We start from the raw sequence: 21,421 nt of genomic DNA on the forward strand, positions 1-21,421 counted from the left end.
GGTTCTAGTTGGTAACCCAGAGGTTCCCTTCACAAATATCGCACCACAGGTAGAGTTCACAGGGCAGTAACAGACTATACAACATTCAAAGATTACGTTACCAGCCCAGATTCATCTCTCTGGCCAGCCTTGCTACTTAGATGCACTACAGTCCTCTCACTGCTGCATGGACTTCCATAATTCTCACCAGCCATGTCTCGCAATTAAAGGGAGATCTTTTAAAATTGGTTTCCATGAGTGTTAAAAGAGCCAGCTGAGGAGTAGCTGGATTCTTACAGTTGATTGTTCAGTCATTGGTATGTTGGGGAATTTCCAGAAGACTGGAAAGAATTGGATGTTGTGCCAACTTTAAAAAATGGTAAAAGGGATGAACCCGAGAATCACAGCCCTGTCCTCCTGACATGGATCCCGAGCATGCTATTTGGAACAGCCGATACAGGACATGATTAATAAAGAGCTAAAGCAAGGTAAGGTAATTCATGCAAGTTTATGGAAAGTAGATTGTCAGACTAATTTGATATCATCTTTTAATGAGATTACAAATTTGGTGGATAAAGTAAATTCATGTAACACATTTAGATTTGACTCAATGCCATGTAACTTGGATTGAAAATCGAGAACAATAGAAAATGAATATGGTACCCGTTAAATGGATTAACATGGACTGCTAGGTCACAATTAAATTATAAATGGGGGATTGTCATTGGACGGGTATGTTTTCAGTGGGATCCTGCAGTGATTGTTCCTTTGCCCTATGCTATTAAACAGCTAATAAAGTTTTGCAGACCATATAAATTGGGGGAGTGGCAACTAATGAAGGTTGCTAGTTAAGAGCAATTTGGATCGCTTGGTATATTGGGGGCAAGTACACACTGTAAATGTATGCGTCTAGGAGCAGAAATCTAGGCCAGTGATTCCCAACCTTTTTCCCATGGAGGAACCCCTAAGAATTTTTCATATCCCGAGGAACCTATGAAAATGTTTGCTTGGCCAGAAAAAGTTGACAGCGGGGAGCGCAATTCAATTACTGCTAAATTATTGTCAAGAAAATTTATTTGTAAAGAGCTGTTTTGTTTATTACACACACACACACACACACACACACACACACACACACACACACACACACACACACGTCTTCTTACATTGTAAGAAAAAAATTATGTATTTATTCCATGATTTCTTGCGGAACCCCTGACGATGGTCTGCAGAACCCCAGGGTTCCGTGGAACCCTGGTTGGGAAACACTGTTCTAGGCCTACTTAAGAGCTACAAAACAGCATGCAAAGAGCAAATGTGAACCTGGGATGCGGGACAAGGAGAATTTTGAGTAGGACTAGACAGGTTCCATTAGTGCAGCTGCTGCTGGAATTATTTCCAGTTCTGACGCCCACAATTAAACAAGGAGGCTGATAAATTAGAGAGGGTTCCAAGAAGAGCCATGAGACTGATTAAAGGATGAGAAACGTGCCGGAGAGCAAGACGGCAGGAGCTCTGTCTCTTCCATAACAAAGAGAGAGCTTGATTCCATCTGTCAGTAGCTGCTTGGGGAACAAGTATTTAATAATGGGCTCTTCAGTTGAGCAGATGTTGTTCTAAGCTCATCCGTTGGCTGGGAGTTGGAGTTAGACATTCAGATGAGAAATAAGGGGGGCATTTTTAGAGATAAGTAATTCTTGAAATAATTTACCGAGGGTCGTGGGGGAGGCTCACTCACTGAGAATTTTAAAATAAAGGGGGCATGTTTTTCAGAAGTCTGCTCCAGGAATTTTCTGGCCAGAGGATTGCAATGATCCTTTCTGGCCCTTGAATCTGAGACTCGCTGTTATGCCGCAGTTTATCTGAAACCTGTTCAGCTCGTATCAGGCATTGCCCATTGTGATTCCTCTCCCAGGTGTAGAAAATGCTGTGGAACATGGCCCGTGTGGATACTTTTCATCACACCCCAAGTGGGGAAGCAAGTGTAGCCCTGGCTTGACATAAGTAACTTCCCTCATGTTGTAGTGGGCACAGTTGGGAAGGTGAATGGAGGGTTGAGTTGTAAGTGGGGGCTTGACAAATAGGATTCTGGGCTAGGTAAGATAAGCATGCAACAGACCAGATAAACCTGGAGTGCAAAGATCAGGTTCCATGAAACTGCACATGGACAAGCAGACTGTACTAGGAAGATCGCCTTGTTATTTTAGATGGCCTTCTGCATGGCATGAGACACTTGGAAAAGTGGCTTGGGCAAGACACACAGCAGGGGTCTACTTCGGCTGCTGACCTGTAAAACACCATCGTATAGAAGCGTAGTGTTGGAAGGGGCCACAAATGCCGCCTTCAGTCTCCTCCACAAATACCGAGCAACCTAGAGGCACCTTTGCTTACACCCTTGGCATCTGTGTTGGTCCGACAGTGTGGTCTAGCAGCCGTGTACAAAGCTTGGGTATTATGCAGGGGCGCGTAATCACCGTGTTGTTCAGCCAAAGCTTTTCGTCTCTCGTCAGACTCAAGCATGCAAAAATTACCCAGCTGAAAGAGCGATCGATCTCAGAATAATTTTCAACATGGGTAAGTTGAGCTAACAATTAGAGATGCTGTACCTGCCAAAGGGGGGTCCCGGCACCGTTTAGAACATCATTGTGGATTGCATTGAGTGTGTGACACACCATTATGCTGGCAGCTTTGATAATGACCCTAAAATATCCAGTCTCCTTGATGTCAAGTGACCACTGCCAGCCGAGCCCTTACCTGACCCACTCTGAGTTGAAACAGACCAGATACGACGCAGCTGGCAGCATGCTCCCATGGCAACTGCCAAATGCAAAATGTGTGGCTTGCATGTAAAGCAGACGGACTGGTCCTGGCTGGTACGTATGACCCCGAAGGGTCCTGTGATGCCCTCAGAGCATGTCTAGCTGCACCTAATCTGCATTGACAGCGCTAAGTCGCCTGATGAGTCTCTCGTGATGTATTGCACTGCCAGCCACCAGTGATGTGGGGGGACCGTTTTAGAGCATGACTTGACTGGTGATTTAGGGTTTCTGATGAGCTGCTGGGTGTTGTCCGCAAATCACCCACATCTCTTGCACTTGCTGAGCCTCCACCTGAGTGGAGGGGTCGAAGGCTGCTCAAGTGTCCCAGCTCCGGTCTCAGCACTATTCCAGCTGACACTTTTAGACACGAATGAAATCTCTTTCATGGGCTGTCTGATTTTTTTTTTTTTTTTTTTTCCATCTGGGCGTTGAAGAAATCCTACCGCAGCAATTGTGAGATGCCAATATAGTTATCGTCTATAAGCATCAAGGCTCAAAGTGACTGTGGTAACTGCCATCAGGGGCAGCCCGTGGCTATAGGCCAACTCAGCTGTCTCCTAGGGCGCCGCCTTCAACGGCTGATGATGTCACCCCATTGATGGCCCATTGACGGCCGTGCAGGGCGCCGCTCCTGACTGCCATGGTATCTCATTGCTCTCCCCTGCTGGAAGGCATCTTGCACAGATCCTCCGGCAGTGACTTCTGACCCAAATCATCTACAACAGTCTTCAGTCACCACGCAACTTTCATGCTCAGTGGAGCACGATTGGCACAGTTTTTGTCATTTAATAATTACAGGGAAAATATTGCAAAAAGATGTTAACCACAATAAAAACCCACACCAGACGAACCACCAGACCTTTTGGGAGTCACTAGCATCCTTGCAGCAAGCCAGGCCATTATGGTCATCACTAGAGGGCAGTTGGAGAGGAGCTGCCACTGCCCGTGCCCAATGCTGTGTCTGTGCTTAGACAGGACGTGGTCTGCACGGCTGCCGTTCTGCTACTTTCATCAGCATGACAACACACAAGCGCCCACACTATGATAAGTCAGTGGATTTGATCTTTGTTTTACATTTGACTTAGCGAGGTGCCAGACCCACTTTGGCATCCAAGCAGGCCAATGTGGCATTAGTTATTATGGATTTGATCCAAAGCTCATTGAAATCAGCTGGACTCCTTCCATGGATTTCAGTGGGCTTTGGATCAAGCCCTATGTCCTCGTCACTAAAGGAACTTTCTCCCGTTCCCTGGCAGTTAGACTTTCAACTTAAAACACATGCCTGCTGGGAACTTAAAACCCTCGTCTGCCCATCAAACCTTCCATGTGGTATTTGTATTAGCACCTCGGTGCTCCAGCCAGGGGCCGACAGCCCATTATTCTAGGTGCTGAGCAAACACCAAACAGGAGGACCGTATCTGCGCCAAAGAGCGTTGTCTCAGTTTGAGACGAGACACCAGATGGATACAGACAGGTGGGAGAGCACAAGGAAACGACGAGATAATGCGGGGCAGTCTGGGCAGTAGTCTTAGCGTGCCAGCTGCACGAACCATTGTAGGAGACGTTCTTTTAATAGGCATCTCCGCAGAAGAGTTTTGAGAAGGGATTTAAAGGAGTACAGTGAAGTAGCTGTGTGGTTATTTGAGGCATTCCCACCAGGTGGGAGAGGCATCTTGGGAGAGATTGTGGAAGGTGGTTGTTTAGAAATCAAAGTGGGCAGTGAGGGCTGGCGGCAGTGTGCGGCCAAAGTTGGCAGTTGGCATGGGTAGCTGGGAATATGGAATGTTTTAAAATTGGATACAAAATGGCTCCCTTTCCCCTTGAAAAAAGGGAATTTAGCACAATTCTTTCACATCGTGGCTCATCCACTAGTCTCCTTTTATAAGTAATCTATCTGGATCCTAGGCTCATCAGGGAAGGGCTAATGCTCTTTCTATTAGTTTGTAAAGCATCTTGCGCAGGCTGGGTGTTCTATAAATAACACGGCTGTAATTCGCGGGTGCTGTCTGCTGAGGGTTAGGGATGCAGGAAGGTTTAGGACCCTGTTCAAGGTACTTTCAAACAGACAAGGGATGGCCCTTTTCCACGGAGCTCCCAGTCAAAGGCCAGACACAGAAGTTATGGAGCAGGAGTACAGCACACACAGCTTGCTCAAGAGGGGCTTAAATCTGTGCAGGGGGGCTCAAGAAGGCCAGTGTGCCAGGGGGTGCAGAGGAACAGGAAGCTGACAGCGAAGAGTTAAGGGTAGTGGTGTTGGCGAGTCCGGGGGGTGTTGGAGTGAGACCATGGCAAGAATATTGGGAATGGCAGGGCAGCTGAACACGGTCACAGGAAATGATGAAGGGTTGCCATCATGAAAATGACAGGCAAGACAGGTGGCAGCTTTGTCTGAGCTGGTACAGGGCAGTGGGGTGGCTTCTGATGCCATTCTGCTGCAGAGGAGAAACTATTGTCGGTGCCTAGTGACTAATGCTGAGATTGGTTTGGTTTCCCGTGAAATGTGCGTGGCCCTGGAGTAACAGGTCACATTGACTCTGCCCGTTTTCCTGTCTTTGGCAGAAGGATGTTCCAGACGGATTAAAAGAGCTGTCTGGTGGCTCGGAAGAGAGCAGCGACGCGCAGTCGGACTCCCAAAGCTCGGAGAGCAGCAGCAGTAGCAGCAGCAGTGATGGTGGCAATAGCAAAGAGAGGAAGAAAAGCAGATGGAAAAGGAAAGGTAATTTCCCCTTCCAAAGGGATGCTGCCATGCGCAAGGCCTAGGCGTGTCTGCAGAAAGCACTGGGTCCTGGGCAGGTGGCCTGTTGCTCGCTAAGGAAAGCGATGTGACAAGCCTGCTTCCCCCTCTTCCCTAGAGAGGCACGTTTCCTTCGTGTCGCGCTGCGTGCAAGGAAAGGTCCCGGGAAAGGCATCTGCACGTAGCCGCTTGTGTTTGGGCTCTCACAGGCCCAGGCCATGGCCGCCTGCATCTTCCCCAATGCAAGCAGGCACTGCGCCAACTTCCCCCGGCCCGTACCTGCAGGAGGACAGTGCCTTGAAGTGTGATGGAGGATTCCTGCCACGGCGAGCTATGGTGCTGCAGGGGAGCAGTGCTGCGCACTGGATTGCTGACCAGTCCAGAACGCACTGGGACTCGTGCTGAGCCATTCAGCGAGCTTAGAAACCCTGTGAGTTAATGGAACCCCCCCCCCCCACGCGGAATGCAGGGTGTCTTTCTGGACTTGTCCCACGATCCTGGGCCCTATGGACACGTCGCAGAAAGCTTGGGTATTACTTGATTTATGATGGGCTCAATATCTTGTTGATTTATGTGCTTCAGTTATTACACAAACTATATCACATAAATCATTTATTACTGAAATCTTCCCCCTCCACATCTCTGCTTTGTCAGTTGAGCTCACAGGTAGGATACATGGGACCAATCCTACTGAACCTATTTATCCCTTTCTCTAGGTCATTTATAAACAGGGAGGTGGCAACTTTTGCAGATGATACCAAGCTGCTCAAGGTAGCTAAGCCCAGAGCAGACTGTGAAGCGCTTCACAAAGATCTCGCCAAACTGGGAAACAAAATGGCAAATGAAATGTAATGTTGACAAATGTAAAGTAATGAACATTAGAAAACATCATCTCAGCTATACATACAATATGATGTATGTATTTATCTGATTTAACTAATTAGACTAATTTAGCTACAGCTACTCAAGAGATCTCGGGGTCACTGTGGATAGTTCTCTGAAAACACCCACTCAGTGTGCAGTGACAGTCAAAAAAGGAAATAGGATGTGAGGAATCATTAAAAAAGCGATTGAGAAGAAGACAGAGAATATCTTTATTGCCTCAATATAAAACCATGGTGCACCCACAGCTTGAATGCTGCGTACAGATGTGGTCACCTCATCTCAAAAAAGCTATATTGGCATTGGAAAAGGTTCAGAGAAGAGCAACAAAAATGATGAGAGATTTGGAACGAGTCCCATATGAAGAGAGATTGAAAAGACTTTTCAGCTTAGAAAAGAGGAGACGAAGGGAAGCGGGGCGGGGGGAGGTGTGTACGACAGAGGTCTGTAAAATCATGACTGGTGTAGGAAAAGCAAATAAGGAAAAGTTATTTACTTATTCCCATAACATAAGGACTATGGGTCACCCTATGAAATGAAGAGGCAGCAGGTTTAGAACAAACGCAAGGAAATATTTCCTCGCACAATGCACAGTCAACCTATAGAACTCCTTGCCAGAGGATGGGTGCTAGGTAGGATCACGTGATGATTGCCTGTTCTGTTGATTCCCTCTGGGGCACCCGGCACAGGCCACTCTGGGAACACACAGCACTGGGCTAGATGGACCTTTGTTCTGACCCAGTTGTGCCGTTCTGATGTTAGATTCAGACAATGGCTGCCCCCTCAGAGATGCAAAGAACACCGGAACTGGACCGATGGCATTTTAAATACCTTTCCAGCAGCAGATGTTTCTCTTGTGATTGTAACGGGGATTGTAGGGAACAGGACACAAGTGAGGTTTCTAGGTAGCTGACACAAAATCCTGGCTCCACTGAAGTCAGAGAATTTTGGGGTGACTTGGTGAGGCTAGGATTTCACACTTGGGTCTGAGACTTCTCAGGACTCATGCATGATATCTACCGTTTTGCAGTAATTAAGCTTCCCATTCACCCTCAGAGATGGGTTAGTTTAATTATTCTCAACGGACACCTCTCTGGAGGCAGAGATGGACAAAGATCCTTTTGTTGCGAAAGGTGGGATTAGAAAGTGGGAGTCACAGGCGGTGTTTCCTCTAAGGGGCATGGCAGCCCAGCTTCACAGGTGATTGATCAGCCCTGCCCGGAGCCCTGAGCCTCTGACTGGGCAGGGCTGGTTAATCACCTGTGAAGCTGTGCTGCCGGGCAGCTTAGAGGGAACACTGCTCCCAGGGAACTTGCCTTGCCGTGCAGGGCGAGGTGGCACTGTGATGGTTGGAGCACAGCCTAGGGGATCGGACTCTTGGGTTCTAATCCAGGCTGTGCACTGGCTTGCTGTGTGCGCTTGGGCAGTAAGTTACATGCTCTGAAGTTAAGTGACCATTATGTTGGGGTCCATCGGTTTGGCCTGCTTTGGGTGGGTGCCAGGCAGGCTGCCAGAGATGTTGAGCGTCTGCAGCTTCCTTTGCAGCTTGAAATCGCTGAACATCAAGCTCCCGTGTGTCCCACTTGGGTCCCTATAATTGTGGATAACATAAGAACATAAGAACGGCCGTACTGGGTCAGACCAAAGGTCCATCTAGCCCAGTATCCTGTCTTCCGACAGTGGCCAGCACCAGGTGCCCCAGAGAGGGTGGACCAAAGACAATGATCAAGCGATTTGTCTCCTGCCATCCTTCTCCAGCCTCTGACAAACAGAGGCCAAGGACACCATTTTATCCCCTGGCTAATAGCCTTTTATGGACCTAACCTCCAGGAAATTATCTAGCTTCTCTTTAAACTTTGTTATAGTCCTAGCCTTCACAGCCTCCTGTGGCAAGGAGTTCCACAGGTTGACTACACGCTGTGTGAAGAAGAACTTTCTTTTATTAGTTTTAAACCTGCTCCCCATTAATTTCATTTGGTGTCCTCTAGTTCTTCTGTTTACTAATAAATAACTAATAAATAACTTTTCTTTATCCACCCTCTCCACACCACTCATGATTTTATAGACCTCTATCATATCCCCCCTCAGTCTCCTCTTTTCTAAACTGAAAAGTCCCAGTCGTTTTAACCTCTCCTCATATGGGACCCGTTCCAAACCCCTAATCATTTTAGTTGCCCTTTTCTGAACCCTTTCCAAGGCCAAAATATCTTTTTTGAGGTGAATACTTTTGTACGTTTTGGCCTCAAAGTTCTGTATTTCAGATACTTGCATCTGAAGTAAGTACAATAACAGTCAATCCTGTCCGCTCAGTGTGAACATGAATGAAATAATGCATCTGACTCTGGCTGTTAATTCATTTCCCCGCCAAAGGGGCAGAAGAGTTGCACAGACATGACTGAGGGGCACATCTGCCCTGTGTGCGCAAAGCTGTTGAACAAAAGAGCCACGACTGTAATGATATGACTTGTGTTTGTCCTTGAACTCCAGAAGATTGATCTGTGGATGATTTGGGATCCGGAGGAAGTTCTGTTGTCTTAAGGAGAGTTCTGGCATTCACCTTTAGTAGGAGGCCTGCTTTTTAATAAAACATGGCTTCCTAAATCTTGTTTCTTGCAAGATGTCATTTCCATTAAATGCAAAGGATTTATATCCAGCAGCTAGCTCTAAAACATAGACACAGGCAATGAATCTGAGTGTGATTTAAATAGCTCAGTAAAAAACAAGTTGCTGTAGGTAGGACTCCTAGGCACCAGCCCTCCACCAGGACGCTTTGGTCCTGGAACACCCTAGTCCTCCCAGACCATGGGTGGTGTCAGATAAGAGCGTATCTGCTTACAGAGGTTCAGCCTGTACTTAGACTTCTGGAAGTGTATTGGTTTGACTAAAAACTAAAGTTCATTAAAATTAACAACATGCCATTAAATGGTTCAAAATGGGCAAGTCTCAAAATGTAATTGTAAATGGAGAATTGTCATCACGTGTGTGCTTTTCAGTGGGGTTGCCTGAGGATCTGTTCTTGTCCCTACATTATTTTAAACTTTTTAAGAGCATAAAATCATCACTGACAAAGTGTTGCAGATGAACAAAAATTGCATTAAGAGCACAGGTCCCTGCTACCAGATGAACTGGTCACTTAGTAAACGGGGTACAAGCAGTAAATGTATACATGTTTAGAAACAAAGAACGTTGTAGGCTGGATTTAGAGGATGGGGGACTCTACCTTGGAAAGAAGTGACTCTGGAAAAGATTTGGAGATTGTCAAGGATAATTAGCTGAACATGACTTCCACTCTGACTCCTGTGCGATCCTGGGATGCACAGGTAGGGGAATCTTGAGCAAGTAAGAGATTGTTTAACCTCTGTATTTAGTACTGGTGTGACTGCGGCTGGAATCCTGGGTCCAGTTCTGTTGTTAAATGGGAAGAGGGTTCAGAGAAGAGCCATGAACCTGATTAAAGTTAGAAAACCCGCCTTAGAGGGATAGACTCCAGGAGCCCAATCTATTTCGTTTATCGAAGAGATGGTTAAGGGGAGATTGAGCACAGTTTACTGGTATGTACCCGGGGAACACACATTCGATAATGGGCTCATCAGTCTAGCAGAGAAAGGTCTAACAGAGTCCAATGGCTGGAAGTTCAGGATGTTCCAGTGGTTAATTTGTCTAATTTACCAAGCGTTGTGGTAGATTGCCCATCACTGACCGTTTCTAGATCACGATTTGATGCTTTTTCTAAAAGTTCTTCTCTAGCAGTTATGTGGGGTAAATTGTCTGGCCTGGATGGTCACTGTTTCCTTCTGGCCTTGAAGTATATGAATATGGAGCTGTTCCTACATTTTTCTGATATTGAGCGGATAAGTAGTTGGTCAGTCTAAACTGAATACCCTATGCTGAGATCTTCCCTCTTTGGAGACTAACTCATTGTAGAGATGAAGATGCCAACAGTCCAGCTGGTAGCACTCGGTAATCTGTACATTTTGGCCATCTTAATTGATTCCTGGCAGTGTGCACCACCTAGTTATCAGGCCGAGCTGGAACTGCAGCATTAGAAACTCTGAAATCTGGAATCTTTGTTGGACCATCCTGAGTGCTGATCAAGACTGGATGTTGCTCCCTAAAGATCTGCTCTATTTCCATTTAGGATTTTGTAGGAAATACTAGAATACATAGGGCAGAGTTGCGAGGATTATTATCTTCAGCGCTAACACCAAGCAATTAAAACACGTAATGCAATTTTTTTATTACAGTTCAACATCTTCAGAGTTATTTGTTAGCAAGCAAACGCATAGAAACTGAAACTAAAATGTGCTTTTCTTGGCTGCTATAGCAGAGCACAGCATCAATATGCAGTGAGGTCCTCACTCTCATGCCATCTCTACAGGGCATTGGCTGTCTGGTTGCTGCATTTTCTGATCTAATTTGTATTGGCAAGAGACATTGTGGGTGGTAGGTTCACTCACTTCCCCAGTTTCAGACTGTGGCTTTAAAGTGCTCAATAGGAAGTAAGGTCTGTCTGTCTGGGGAAGGGTGGGGAGCTGTGTTTGCACTTTCAATCTTGATTGTATTTTTGACACCAGTTTCCTGGATATTAAATGCCATTTTTATTCTCATGGGGTAGGGACATGAAACCACTGGAGAGTTTGTTTCATGGCTAAACTTGACACCCGTATCAGCTTGGCCATTGATGTAATTACATGGGCCCCTGTTTTTCGTTGCACTTAGTTTTGCACTTTGCATTCAGGGCTCTGCCCAATTTGACCTTGGTTTGCATCTCCACTCTTGTCTCTTATGTAGCTCTGCCAATGATCCAGTTGCGAGACCCAATCCATTCCCACCTCTCTTCCTTTAACCCCAGCCCTGGTTGCACATGGAATACTCTGTCATCCCAGTTTCCAATGCCGACACCTCTTCCTTCGTGTCACCGCAAGAATGTAGGCAGGAAGCCAACTATTAACATCGCAGGGAAGTTGTCTCCCTGTGGGATTTTTCACCTTGTGAACCCTCTGGGGCAGTGTCTGTCTATTGCCTCTGTTTTACAAACGAGACAGTGGTTTCAGACTAAAGAAGTTGGTGCTTCTGTGATAAAAAGGAGGCTAGATTACAAAGGTGACCCTGCATCCATCCCTGTCAAATTCTGGTGGAACTCTTGGAGTATGTCTAGACTACATGGTTCCGCCGACGAAGCCATGTAGATGAGTTTACTAGACATAGGAAAATGAAGCGTCGATTTCAATAATTGCCGCTTCATTTACATCAAAATGGCTGCTGCGCTGTGTCGATCAGCTGTTTGGCAGCACAGCGGGGCAGTCTGGACACGCTGCAGTCGACAAGGGAAGCCTTTGTCAACCACTCCGGTAAACCTCATTTCACGAGGCATACCGGAGCGGTCGACAAAGTCTTCCCTTGTCGACCGTGGTGTATCCAGACTGCCCTGCTGTGCTGCCAAACAGCTGATCGGCACAGCGCAGCGGCCATTTTGATGTAAATGAAGCCGTGATTATTTAATTGCCGTTTCATTTTCCTATGTCTAGAAAACTCATCTACATGGCATCTAGACATACCCTCGGAGATGGACCAAGCGTAAATACATGGAGACCTGGGAAATGGGTCAAAAAAGGGAGGGAGCATGGACTAAATAGCAGAAAAGAGTGGGGGGGGGAGCAAAATCAAGTCAGTATCTTAGATGCCTATAGCTAAATGCAAGGAGTATGGGGAATAAGCAGGAAGAACTTGAAGTGCTAGTAAATCAACACAACTATGACACAGTTGGTATCACAGAGAGCTGGTGGGATAATGCACACCGCTGGAATATTGTACAGCTTGATCAGGAAGGCTAGACAAGGAAAAAAAGGAGGAGGTGTTGCCTTACGCATTAAAAATGTACACACTTGGACTGAGGTGGAGATGGGTGTAGGAGACAGACGTGTAGAGAGTCTGTAGGTTACATTAAAGGGGGTCAAGAACAATAACAGGAAACTTGGAAATGGCAGAGGTGCTTAATGACTTATTTGTTTTCATTTTCACCAAGAAGTCTGATGGTAACGGGATGCCCAACACACTGAATGCTAGTGGAAAAGGGGTAGGTTTTGAAGTTAAAATAAAAAAATTAAAAATTACTTACAAAAGTTAGATGTTTGCAAGTCTCCAGGGCCTTATGGATACTCAAGGAGCTGATACAGGGGGTATCTAAGCTTTTAGCTTTCATTTTTGGAAGAGATACCAGAAGACTTGAAAAGAGCAAGTATTCTATAAAAAGGGAAATAAGAACAACCCAGGAACCTAGACCAGTCAGCTTAACTTCTGTGCCAGGGAAGAGAATGGAGCAGGCAAGTAAGGAATCCGTCTGCAAACATATGAACATAAGAACAGCCAGACTGGGTCAGAGCAAAGGTCCATTTAGCCTCGTGTCCTGTCTGCCCACAGTGTCCAATACCAGATGCCCCAGAGGGAGGGAACAGAACAGGGAATCCTCAAGTGATCCCTCCCCCGTCACCTGCCTCCAGACAAACAGACGCCAGGGACACCATTCCTACCCAGCTGGAAGATAATAAGTTGATAGGTAACAGCCAACATGTATGTGTAAAGAACAAATCATGTCAAACCACTCGGATAGCTTTCTGTGATAGGATAACAAGCAATGTGGATAGGGGAGAGGCTGTGGACGTGAGATACCTAGACGTTAGTAAGGCATTTGACACGGTCTCACATGACCTTCTTATCAATAAACTAGGGAAATACAACCTAGATTGGGCTATTGTAAGGTGGGTGCATAACTGGCTTGGTAACCATTCTCAGAGAGTAGTTATTAACGGTTCACAATCCTGCTGGAAGGGCATAACAAGTGGGGCCCTGCAGGGGTCTGTTTTGGGACCAGTTCTGTTCAATATCTTCTTCAACAATTTAGATATCGTAGAGAGTACACTTATTAAGTTTGCAGATGATACTGAGCTAGGAGGGGTTGCAAGTGCTTCGGAGGTTAGGGTCATAATTCAAAATAATCTGGACAAACTAGAAAATGGGATGAAGTTTAATAAGGAGAAATGTAAAGTGCTCCACTTAGGGAGGAACAATCCATTTCACACACACAGAATGGGAAGTGACGGTCTAGGAAGGAGTACTTCAGAAAGGGATTTAGGGTCATAGTGGACCACAAGCTAACTGAGTCAACAGTGTGACACTACTGTGCAAAAAAAAAAAAAAATGCAAACATAATTCTGGGCTGCATTAACAGGAGTGTTGTAAGCCAGACATGAGACGTCATTGTTCCACTCTGCTCTGTGCACATTAGGCCTTAGTTGGAGTGTTGTGTCCAGTTTTGGGCACCACATTTCAAGAAAGATGAGAAATTGGAGAAGGTCCAGAGAAGAGCAACACAAATGATGAAAGGTCTAGAGAACACGAGCCATGAGGGAAGACTGAAAACATTGGGCTTGTTTAGTTTAGGAAAAAGAAGACTGAGAGGGGACATGATAGCAATTTTCAAGACTCTAAAAAGGGGGGGAGGGATAGCTCAGTGGTTTGAGTATTGGCCTGCTAAACCCAGCGTTGTGAGTTCAATCCTTGCAGAGGCCATTTAGGGCAAAAATTTGTCAGGGATGGTACTTGGTCCTGCTGTGAAGACAGGGGACTGGACTCAATGACCTTTCAAGGTCCCTTCCAATTCTAGGAGATAGGCAATCTCCATTTTATATATATATATAAAAAAAAAAGGTGTTGAGCTTTCATAGGGATCAAAAAGAGCTAGCTAGATTCATGGAGGTTAGGTTTATCAATGGCTGTTAGCCAGGATGGGTAGGAATGGTGTCTCTAGTCTCTGTTTGTTTATCTGGAGGTGGGTGATGGGGAGGGATCATGTAAGGATTCCCTGTTGTTTCCTCCCTCTAAGGCACTTTGCATTGGCTGCTGTCGGCACAGAGGAAACTGCGCTAGATGGACCTATGGTCTGACCCAGTATGGCCATTCTTTTGTGTTATAAGGAGGGAGAAAAATTTTTTTCCTTGGTGGCCTCTGATGATTGGACAAGAAGCAGAAGCAATGGGCTTAAACTGCATTAAGGGAGAGTTAGGTTGGACATTAGAAAAAACTTCCTGCCTGTCAGGGTGGTGAAACACTGGAACAAATTGCCCGGGGGGTTGTGGAATCTCCATCCCTGGGGACATATAAGAGCAGGTTGGACAGACGCCTGTCGGGATGACCTAGACGATGCTGACGGGGCTTGATCTCTTGAGGTCCATTCCAGTTCTATTGTTCTGTGATTCTCTCTTGCTGGATGGAGTCGGCAGTGACGAGGCTTGGGTTGAATACGCAGGAGTTCTTCTTCAACAGTGCAACACAGAACTGTCTTGAGTCCCTATCCAGTGACCTGGGAAAACACTGCCTGGTATCTCTAAACAGCAATCCTTCCCATCTAGTCAGAGTGTAGAGAAGAAACTTGTGATCAATAGAAGGCAAGTAACCTGGCATTAACCGGGAAAACACCAAGCATGACTCATAAGCTGAAAATCATGAGCAAAATACCCACTCCTGAGTGTGCTGCACATTCGTCTGCCTCAGGCTCTTCAGTCTGACAATCAGCAGTTCCTTTAATGTGCCCTGCTATCTTCCTCCAGTGCACCCCGCTCCCCGTTACAGACCCAGGGGCCAGGTGCATCTGGCTGTTCCCCACCCACCGTCAGGCGAGAAAGCACCTTGCTTGCTCTGCCCTGCCAGTCGCTCACTACCGCGCACTCTCGGAACGGTCTCAGGTCCCTCACTCCAAGTAGCCATCGGGGCTACGGCTGTTAGTGGGGGAGCGTCGTGGCTAGTGTGGCCTGGACTCCGTTTCATCTGTGATGTCTCCAAGCAGCTGTGGTGTGCAGCCCTGGTTATCGTGATTTCAGCTCTATTGGTCTATAACACAGGGTTCTCAGTTGACTGAATCAGCGCTGTCATCACACGTGGGGAAGGGGCGTGTCAAACCACCTGGAGGATCCTTAGGGAGAGCCTGCACCAGTGGGTACAAACAGCTGTCCCCTTCCCCTCTCATCTCTGCTAGGCTTTGGCTCCCCTACTCCCTTCTGAGCCAGCACGGTCCTGCTGCTGCACATTCACACAGCCAGGATAACCCTTTGTTACCCCTGCCCCCACAGCAATTCCGCACCCGCCCACAGTCACCCTCTGGGCAAAGCAGTGTGGGTGTGTCCATGCCAATGAGGGTGGCTCCTGAAGTCCTCTCAGTTCCACCCCAATGTTGGGAGAGCTTGGTCGGATTCTGCTTACACAAGGAGTGGGAAACATTTCATTCAGCGGTGTGGCGACACCCTTGGATCCTGTGGTTTTAGCCTCTCCACTGCTCCAGGAGGGACATGTCGACTGACTTGCCACAGGCACTACGGAAAGGCTTAAATGAGAAGCCTGCAGCCTCTCGGCAATCCATACGTCAGCAGGGAGATCTCTGTTGTGTTCCCTAGACAGCTCATCCCTGCGTCAAGTAGCCAGTACATGTCCTGGGGAAGAAAGGGCGAAGTGGCTACTTAAAAATGACTCCTGGAACCACTGTACTTGCATTTCCGTAGTTTTCTGGGGCAACCTTGGAAGATACTAAACTCTTCTGCATCCCTGTGCTTTAAGCTGGGCCACTTGCCCTTGCCAGCTGCCTGAGGCAGTATGGCAGATCTCTGCCCCTCGGCACTGTTTCCTTGGGCTTATTCTATCACTGGCACGGGAAATGCCACCAAAGACCAGGAGGAGGGAAAGAGCTTGGGTCAGGGGGATTTGAAGTGCAAGTGGTGTTCTCGTCCATCCTCCCTGTTGAAGGAAAAGGTCCAGGTGGGGACTGTTGAAGGTGAGGAAGCAAACATGTTGCGCAGGTGGTGTCGGAGAGAGGGCTTTGGTTTCTTCAAGCATGGGACTCTGTTCCGGACACAAGGATTGTTAGGAAGAGATGGGATCCACCTAACCAAGAGAGGAAGGAGCATCTTTGTGGGCAGGCTTGCAAACCTAGTGAGGAGGGCTTTAAACTAGGTTCATCGGGGGACGGTGACCAAAGCCCTGAGGTAAGTGGAGAAGTCAAATACCGAGGAAAAAACAGAAGGAGCAACAGAGGAGGACCCCTGATTCAAATGGAGAAGGCAGGGCGATCAACTGGTTAGCTAAGGTATTTGTACACTAATGCGAGAAGCCTGGGAAACAAACAGGAAGAATTAGAAGCCCTGGCCCAGTCAAAGAACTATGATTTGATTGGAATAACAGAGTTGCCAGGATGAGTTGCATGACTGGAGCACTGTCATGAAAAGGTATAAAGTGTTCAGGAAGAACAGGTGGGGGAGAAAAGGAGCAGGAGTTGCACTGTATGTAAGAGAGCAGTATGATTGCTCAGAACTCCAGTATAGAGGGAGAAAAGATTGTTGAGAGTCTATGGGTCAAGATTAGAGGTGCGAGCAACAGGGGTGATGTTGTGGTTGGGGTCTACTGTAGACCACTGGATCAGGTGGATGAGGTAGACGAGGCTTTCTTCCCACAACTAAGAGAAGCTTCCAGATCGCAGGCCCTGGTTCTCATGGGGGACTTGAATCACCCTTCAGGGAGTAGCCAAGTTAGTCTGTACAGGATAAACTTAAAAACAACAAATGGTCTGATAGCACTTTAGAGACTAACACAACTTGTAGATGGGATCATGAGCTTTCTGGTCATCTGAAGAAGTGGGCTGTGCCCACGAAAGCTCATGATACCATCTACATGTTTTGTTAGTCTCTAAAGTGCTACCAGACCATTTGTTGGTTTTTTTAGGTTTAATCATCCTGACATCTGTTGGGAGACCAATACAGCAGTACACAGAGAACCAGGAAGTTTTTGGAGAATGTTGGGGATAACTTCTTGGTACAAGTGCTGAAGGAATCATCCAGGGGTCATGCGCAGTTTGACCTGCTGCTCACAAACAGGGAGGAACCTAGTAGGGGAAGTAGAGGTGGGTGACAACCTGGGAAGCAGTGATCATGAGATGGTTGAGTTCAGGATCCTGACCAAAGGAAGAAAGGAGAGCAGCAAAATACCCACCCTGGACTTCAGAAGAGCAGACTGACTCCCTCAGAGAACAGATGGGCAAGATTCCCTGGGATGTAACATGAAGGGGAAGGGAGTCCAGGAGAGCTGGCAGTATTTTAAAGAAGCCTTATTGAAGGCACAGGAAGAAACCATCCCGATGCACAGCAAGAAAAGCAAATATGGTAGGCGACCAGATTGGCTTACTGGGGACATCCTTGGTGAGCTTAAACACAAAAAGGAAGCTTACAAGAAGTGGAAACTTGGACAGATGACTAGGGGAGAGTATAAATATATTGCTTGAGAATGCAGGGGACTTATCAAGAAGGTGAAAGCGCAATTGGAATTGCAGCTGGCAAGGGATGTGAAGGGGAACAAGAAAGGTTTCTACTGGCATGTTAGCAATAAGAGGGTGATCAGAGAGGGGGTGGGGCCCTTACTGGATGCGGGAGGTAACCTAGTGACAGATGACATGGGAAAGCTGAAGTCCTCAATGCTTTCTTTGCCTCTGTCTTCACGGACAAGGGCAGTTCCCAGACAAATGCACTAGGCAATGCAGTATGGGAAGGAGGTGGGCAGCCCTTGGTGGAGATAGAACAGGTTAGACACTATTTAGAAAAGCAAGACATACACAAATCCATGGGCCCGGATTTAGTGCATCTGGGGGTACTGAGAGAGTTGGCAACGTTGTGGAGCCTTTAGTCGTCATCTTTGAAACCTCGTGGAGATCGGGAGAGATTCTGGATGATTGGAAAAAGGCAAATGTAGTGCCCATCTTTTTAAAAAAAAAGGGAAGAAGGACAATCCAGGGAACAGACCTGTCAGCCTTACCTCAGTCACCTGGAAAAATCATGGAGGGGATCCTCAAGGAATCCATTTTGATGCCCTTGGAAGAGGGCTTGTTTAGTCTGCAGAAGAGAAGAGGGAGGGGGATTTGAGAGCAGCCTTCAACTCCCTGAAGAGGTTCCAAAGAGGCTGGAGAGAGGCTGTTCTCAGTGGGTGCGGATGACAGAACAAGGAGCAATGGGCTCAAGTGGTGGGGGGGGGGAAGGACACAACTCTAGGTTGGAGATTAGGAATAACTATTTCCCTAGGCGGGTGGGGAAGCACTGGGCTGGGTTCCCTAGGGAGGGGGTGGAATCTCCATCCCTGGAGGTGTTTCAGTCTCGGGTTGACCAAGCCATGGCTGGGTTGATTCACTTGGGTTGGTCCTGCCTTGGGCAGGGGGCTGGACTTGATGATTCCTCTGGTCTCCTCCAGGCCTGAGATTCTATGATTCTAGGACTACTTATTTGGTGTGCTGGCTGGCTAGATGGCTGAGCCCCAGCCCTGCTGGCTGCTCCGTGGTGCTGCCAGCTGCCTCTTGTGAACACTGCAGGAGAGCTCTGCTCTGTGGGCTCACTGCCCCCAGTGGCCACTCTTATCGCTTCCCTCCGAAAAGCAACTTCTCCCTTTTCATGTGATGGGAAACCATCCTTTTCCCGGGGTTTCTGGCTGGCTTGGCACAGCCAAACCGTGGCTGTGCTTTAGGTTAGACAGGGAAGCTGCCTGCCAAACTTGATAGCCCCAGCTCTTACCTTTCAGGAGGAGTTCTTGAACAAACGGACTCAGTCACGCGCTAAAATACAGATGAAATGTCCTTGCCTGGTAGCGGCCTACATGCATGAACTTCCTCCTGGATGTCTCCGAGCACCCATCAGGTACACGGCGCAACAGAGACTTGCTGTAAACTTTCAGGCAAAATCCCAGTGGCTGGGACACTGTTGAGCAGGAACATCAGCAGATTGACACTTTTCTGGTCACATACACCAGATGGGCCCAGCTCTGTGACAAGATCAGAGTCTTTTGCTCTTTGTTTTTAGCTTTCTATACAGTCACTGTAACAACGAGGTGACTTTTCCCTCCCTACACAGACTGCAGGTGCATCCCAGAGTGCTGCTGCTGCTGACGACCTGTGGGCAACCGGCAGCTGGCATGCTTGAGAGTAACCGAGCTGAACAGGCACTCATCAGGCTGCAAGTCTAAGCAACCTGATGGACAGAGGACGGCTGTGGTTTGATGGGACCCCACAGAATGCGGGCTAGGAGGAGAAGTGTTGTAGGGCAGCCTTCAAGGCTGCTTGGTGCTTTTCGTTCTTCGGTAAATTTAAGGTGACGTCTATATGTGAGGCCCCCCTTGGTGTCTGGGAAGCCCCCCCGAGCTGGTATAGAGAGAGAGAGATTTCTGGTGAAGTGGTGATGCTTGTGTTCTTCCTATCCACATGCGAGTTGTTGTATTGTTACCACATCCATCAAGGGATGGATGGGCACAATGCAAAAAGCAATAAAGGGAGAATAATAAAGGGAGGAAACGTGCACTTTAGACTGTAAAGCAAAAACTAAAGAAATCACTAGCAAAGCAAAAAGGAGTTAGGGAAAACCCCTGGAGTGGTTGTTGACTTCCTACAGCTTATCTCCAAAATAGCAATGTGAGAGAGAGTCACGTGAAGGGCAAATGTATTTACTGTGAATTCAACCCTAGGTAGAGTTTGCCACTTAAATATTATCTATGTGCTCATCCTTGTAAGGGGTTTTGCATTTCAGCAAGAGCACAAGCTCATTGCAGTGAGTTTGCCAAATGCTATACATGTCTTGCTTGAAAATGGACCCTTTTAGCTCATTGTCAGGCACCGTTCAGATTTGTGCAGTGGTGTTCACTGCAAAGCTAGACATCTAGAAGGGAAGGGCGGGGCAGGGGGCTCACCCGAAGGAAGAACTTCCCGGTCTATGGTCAGATCTGTTGGCCACCCCAGAAGTCGTGTCTGAGTGGGACGGTACATCAGTTTTTCCACAAGACTCCGGAGAGAATGTTTATTTTCTTTCACAAGCTAACAGTATTCGTGTTTGGTCCGTAAGTACCTTTCCTCAAAGAGTCTCCAAGTGCTTTCAAAACAAATGAGAATCACATCCTGCTATAGGTTATAAGGTCAAAGCGGACCATTGTGTTCCTAGTCTGACTTCCGGCATCGAGCCCATCATGGGTTCAACTTTCCTTCTTAAAATTCCAGTGGTTGCAATTAAAATGATGTAATCAAAATGAAGCCCGTAGGTGAGTGAGCTACAGTTACAAAATATCCAGGGGAGCATTGATCGTTTTTCTAGTCGTGTATCACTTGAGACCTTTGAAGTTTAGATTGTTTTCACGTGAACATAAACTGAGTCCTGCGTAATTTGAACCGGTCTGTGAATTGCCGGGGGAGAGCACTGTATTCCAGCAGCCCTCAGGGAAGTGAATGCAAACTGGGCTAGAGGGTGAACAGGCGAGCTGTGCTCTCTCCCCCTCCACTGAGCTGAGCTGTGTGGAACTTTGCAGTGTAGCTGCGTGTGACATCATTTTTGCTCATATACATATAAAACAGGAAACACATTCAGATAACATCAACAGCCACTTCCTTATATGTACAAAAATAAAGCGCTCTGACAGCAGCAAAGCTGACACTTTGATTTTAAAATGGATAGAAGCCCCGCATTTGTAGACCCACATGGGCATTACCCTGAGCCAATCAGGAGCATAGGGGAAAAAATTTAAAAACAAACCTTGTACATTGCAATTAGAATCCATGCATCTCTGCATTGGCTGAGGGTGAGTGGAAGACTGGCACGTTGACTGCAAATCTTCACAACGAGAAACAATGTTGAGAGAGCAGCCTTACGAAATTCCACTCCAAGGTAAGATGAAGTTACTTCAGTTGGCAGCTGCTGACAAACTTTCCTTTGTAAGGAGCTAGGTGGCTGTCTTTTGGAGGACTTGCTCACAGTTTCTGCTATTGTAGTAAAAGGTAAGAGCAGTTAGATGCTTTTCTCTTTGGCTGTGAATTGGAACAGCTGCCAGACTTTCTTCCTTTTAGGTTAACAATAAAAAGACATTTTTCTGGACACAACCCAGTGTTTGTAAAAGGGTGGTGTTGCCAAGTTGCTTTAGATTATTTCACATTATCCTGGAAGCTTGAAAT

At 47.0% G+C, this 21,421-nt stretch overlaps 1 protein-coding gene across 6 annotated transcripts in view; it reads left to right on the forward strand.

Moving 5' to 3' along the window:
- ASXL2 (ASXL transcriptional regulator 2) overlaps positions 1 to 21,421 on the forward strand; it is a 192,105-nt gene that overhangs the window by 95,658 nt on the left and 75,026 nt on the right. For 5 of the 6 annotated variants that reach the window (XM_075923200.2, XM_075923201.2, XM_075923203.2 and 2 more), the window contains one exon: positions 5,358 to 5,514. In XM_075923200.2, coding sequence (XP_075779315.2) covers positions 5,358 to 5,514 — 157 coding nt within the window. Of the gene's footprint in view, positions 1 to 5,357; positions 5,515 to 18,541; positions 21,138 to 21,421 lie in introns of those variants that run through there. The other variant, XM_075923204.2, reaches the window with a different exon arrangement.

This window comes from Pelodiscus sinensis, chromosome 3 (assembly GCF_052426305.1).
Source record: "Pelodiscus sinensis isolate ZL-2025 chromosome 3, ASM5242630v1, whole genome shotgun sequence".
Lineage (NCBI taxonomy): Eukaryota > Metazoa > Chordata > Testudines > Trionychidae > Pelodiscus > Pelodiscus sinensis.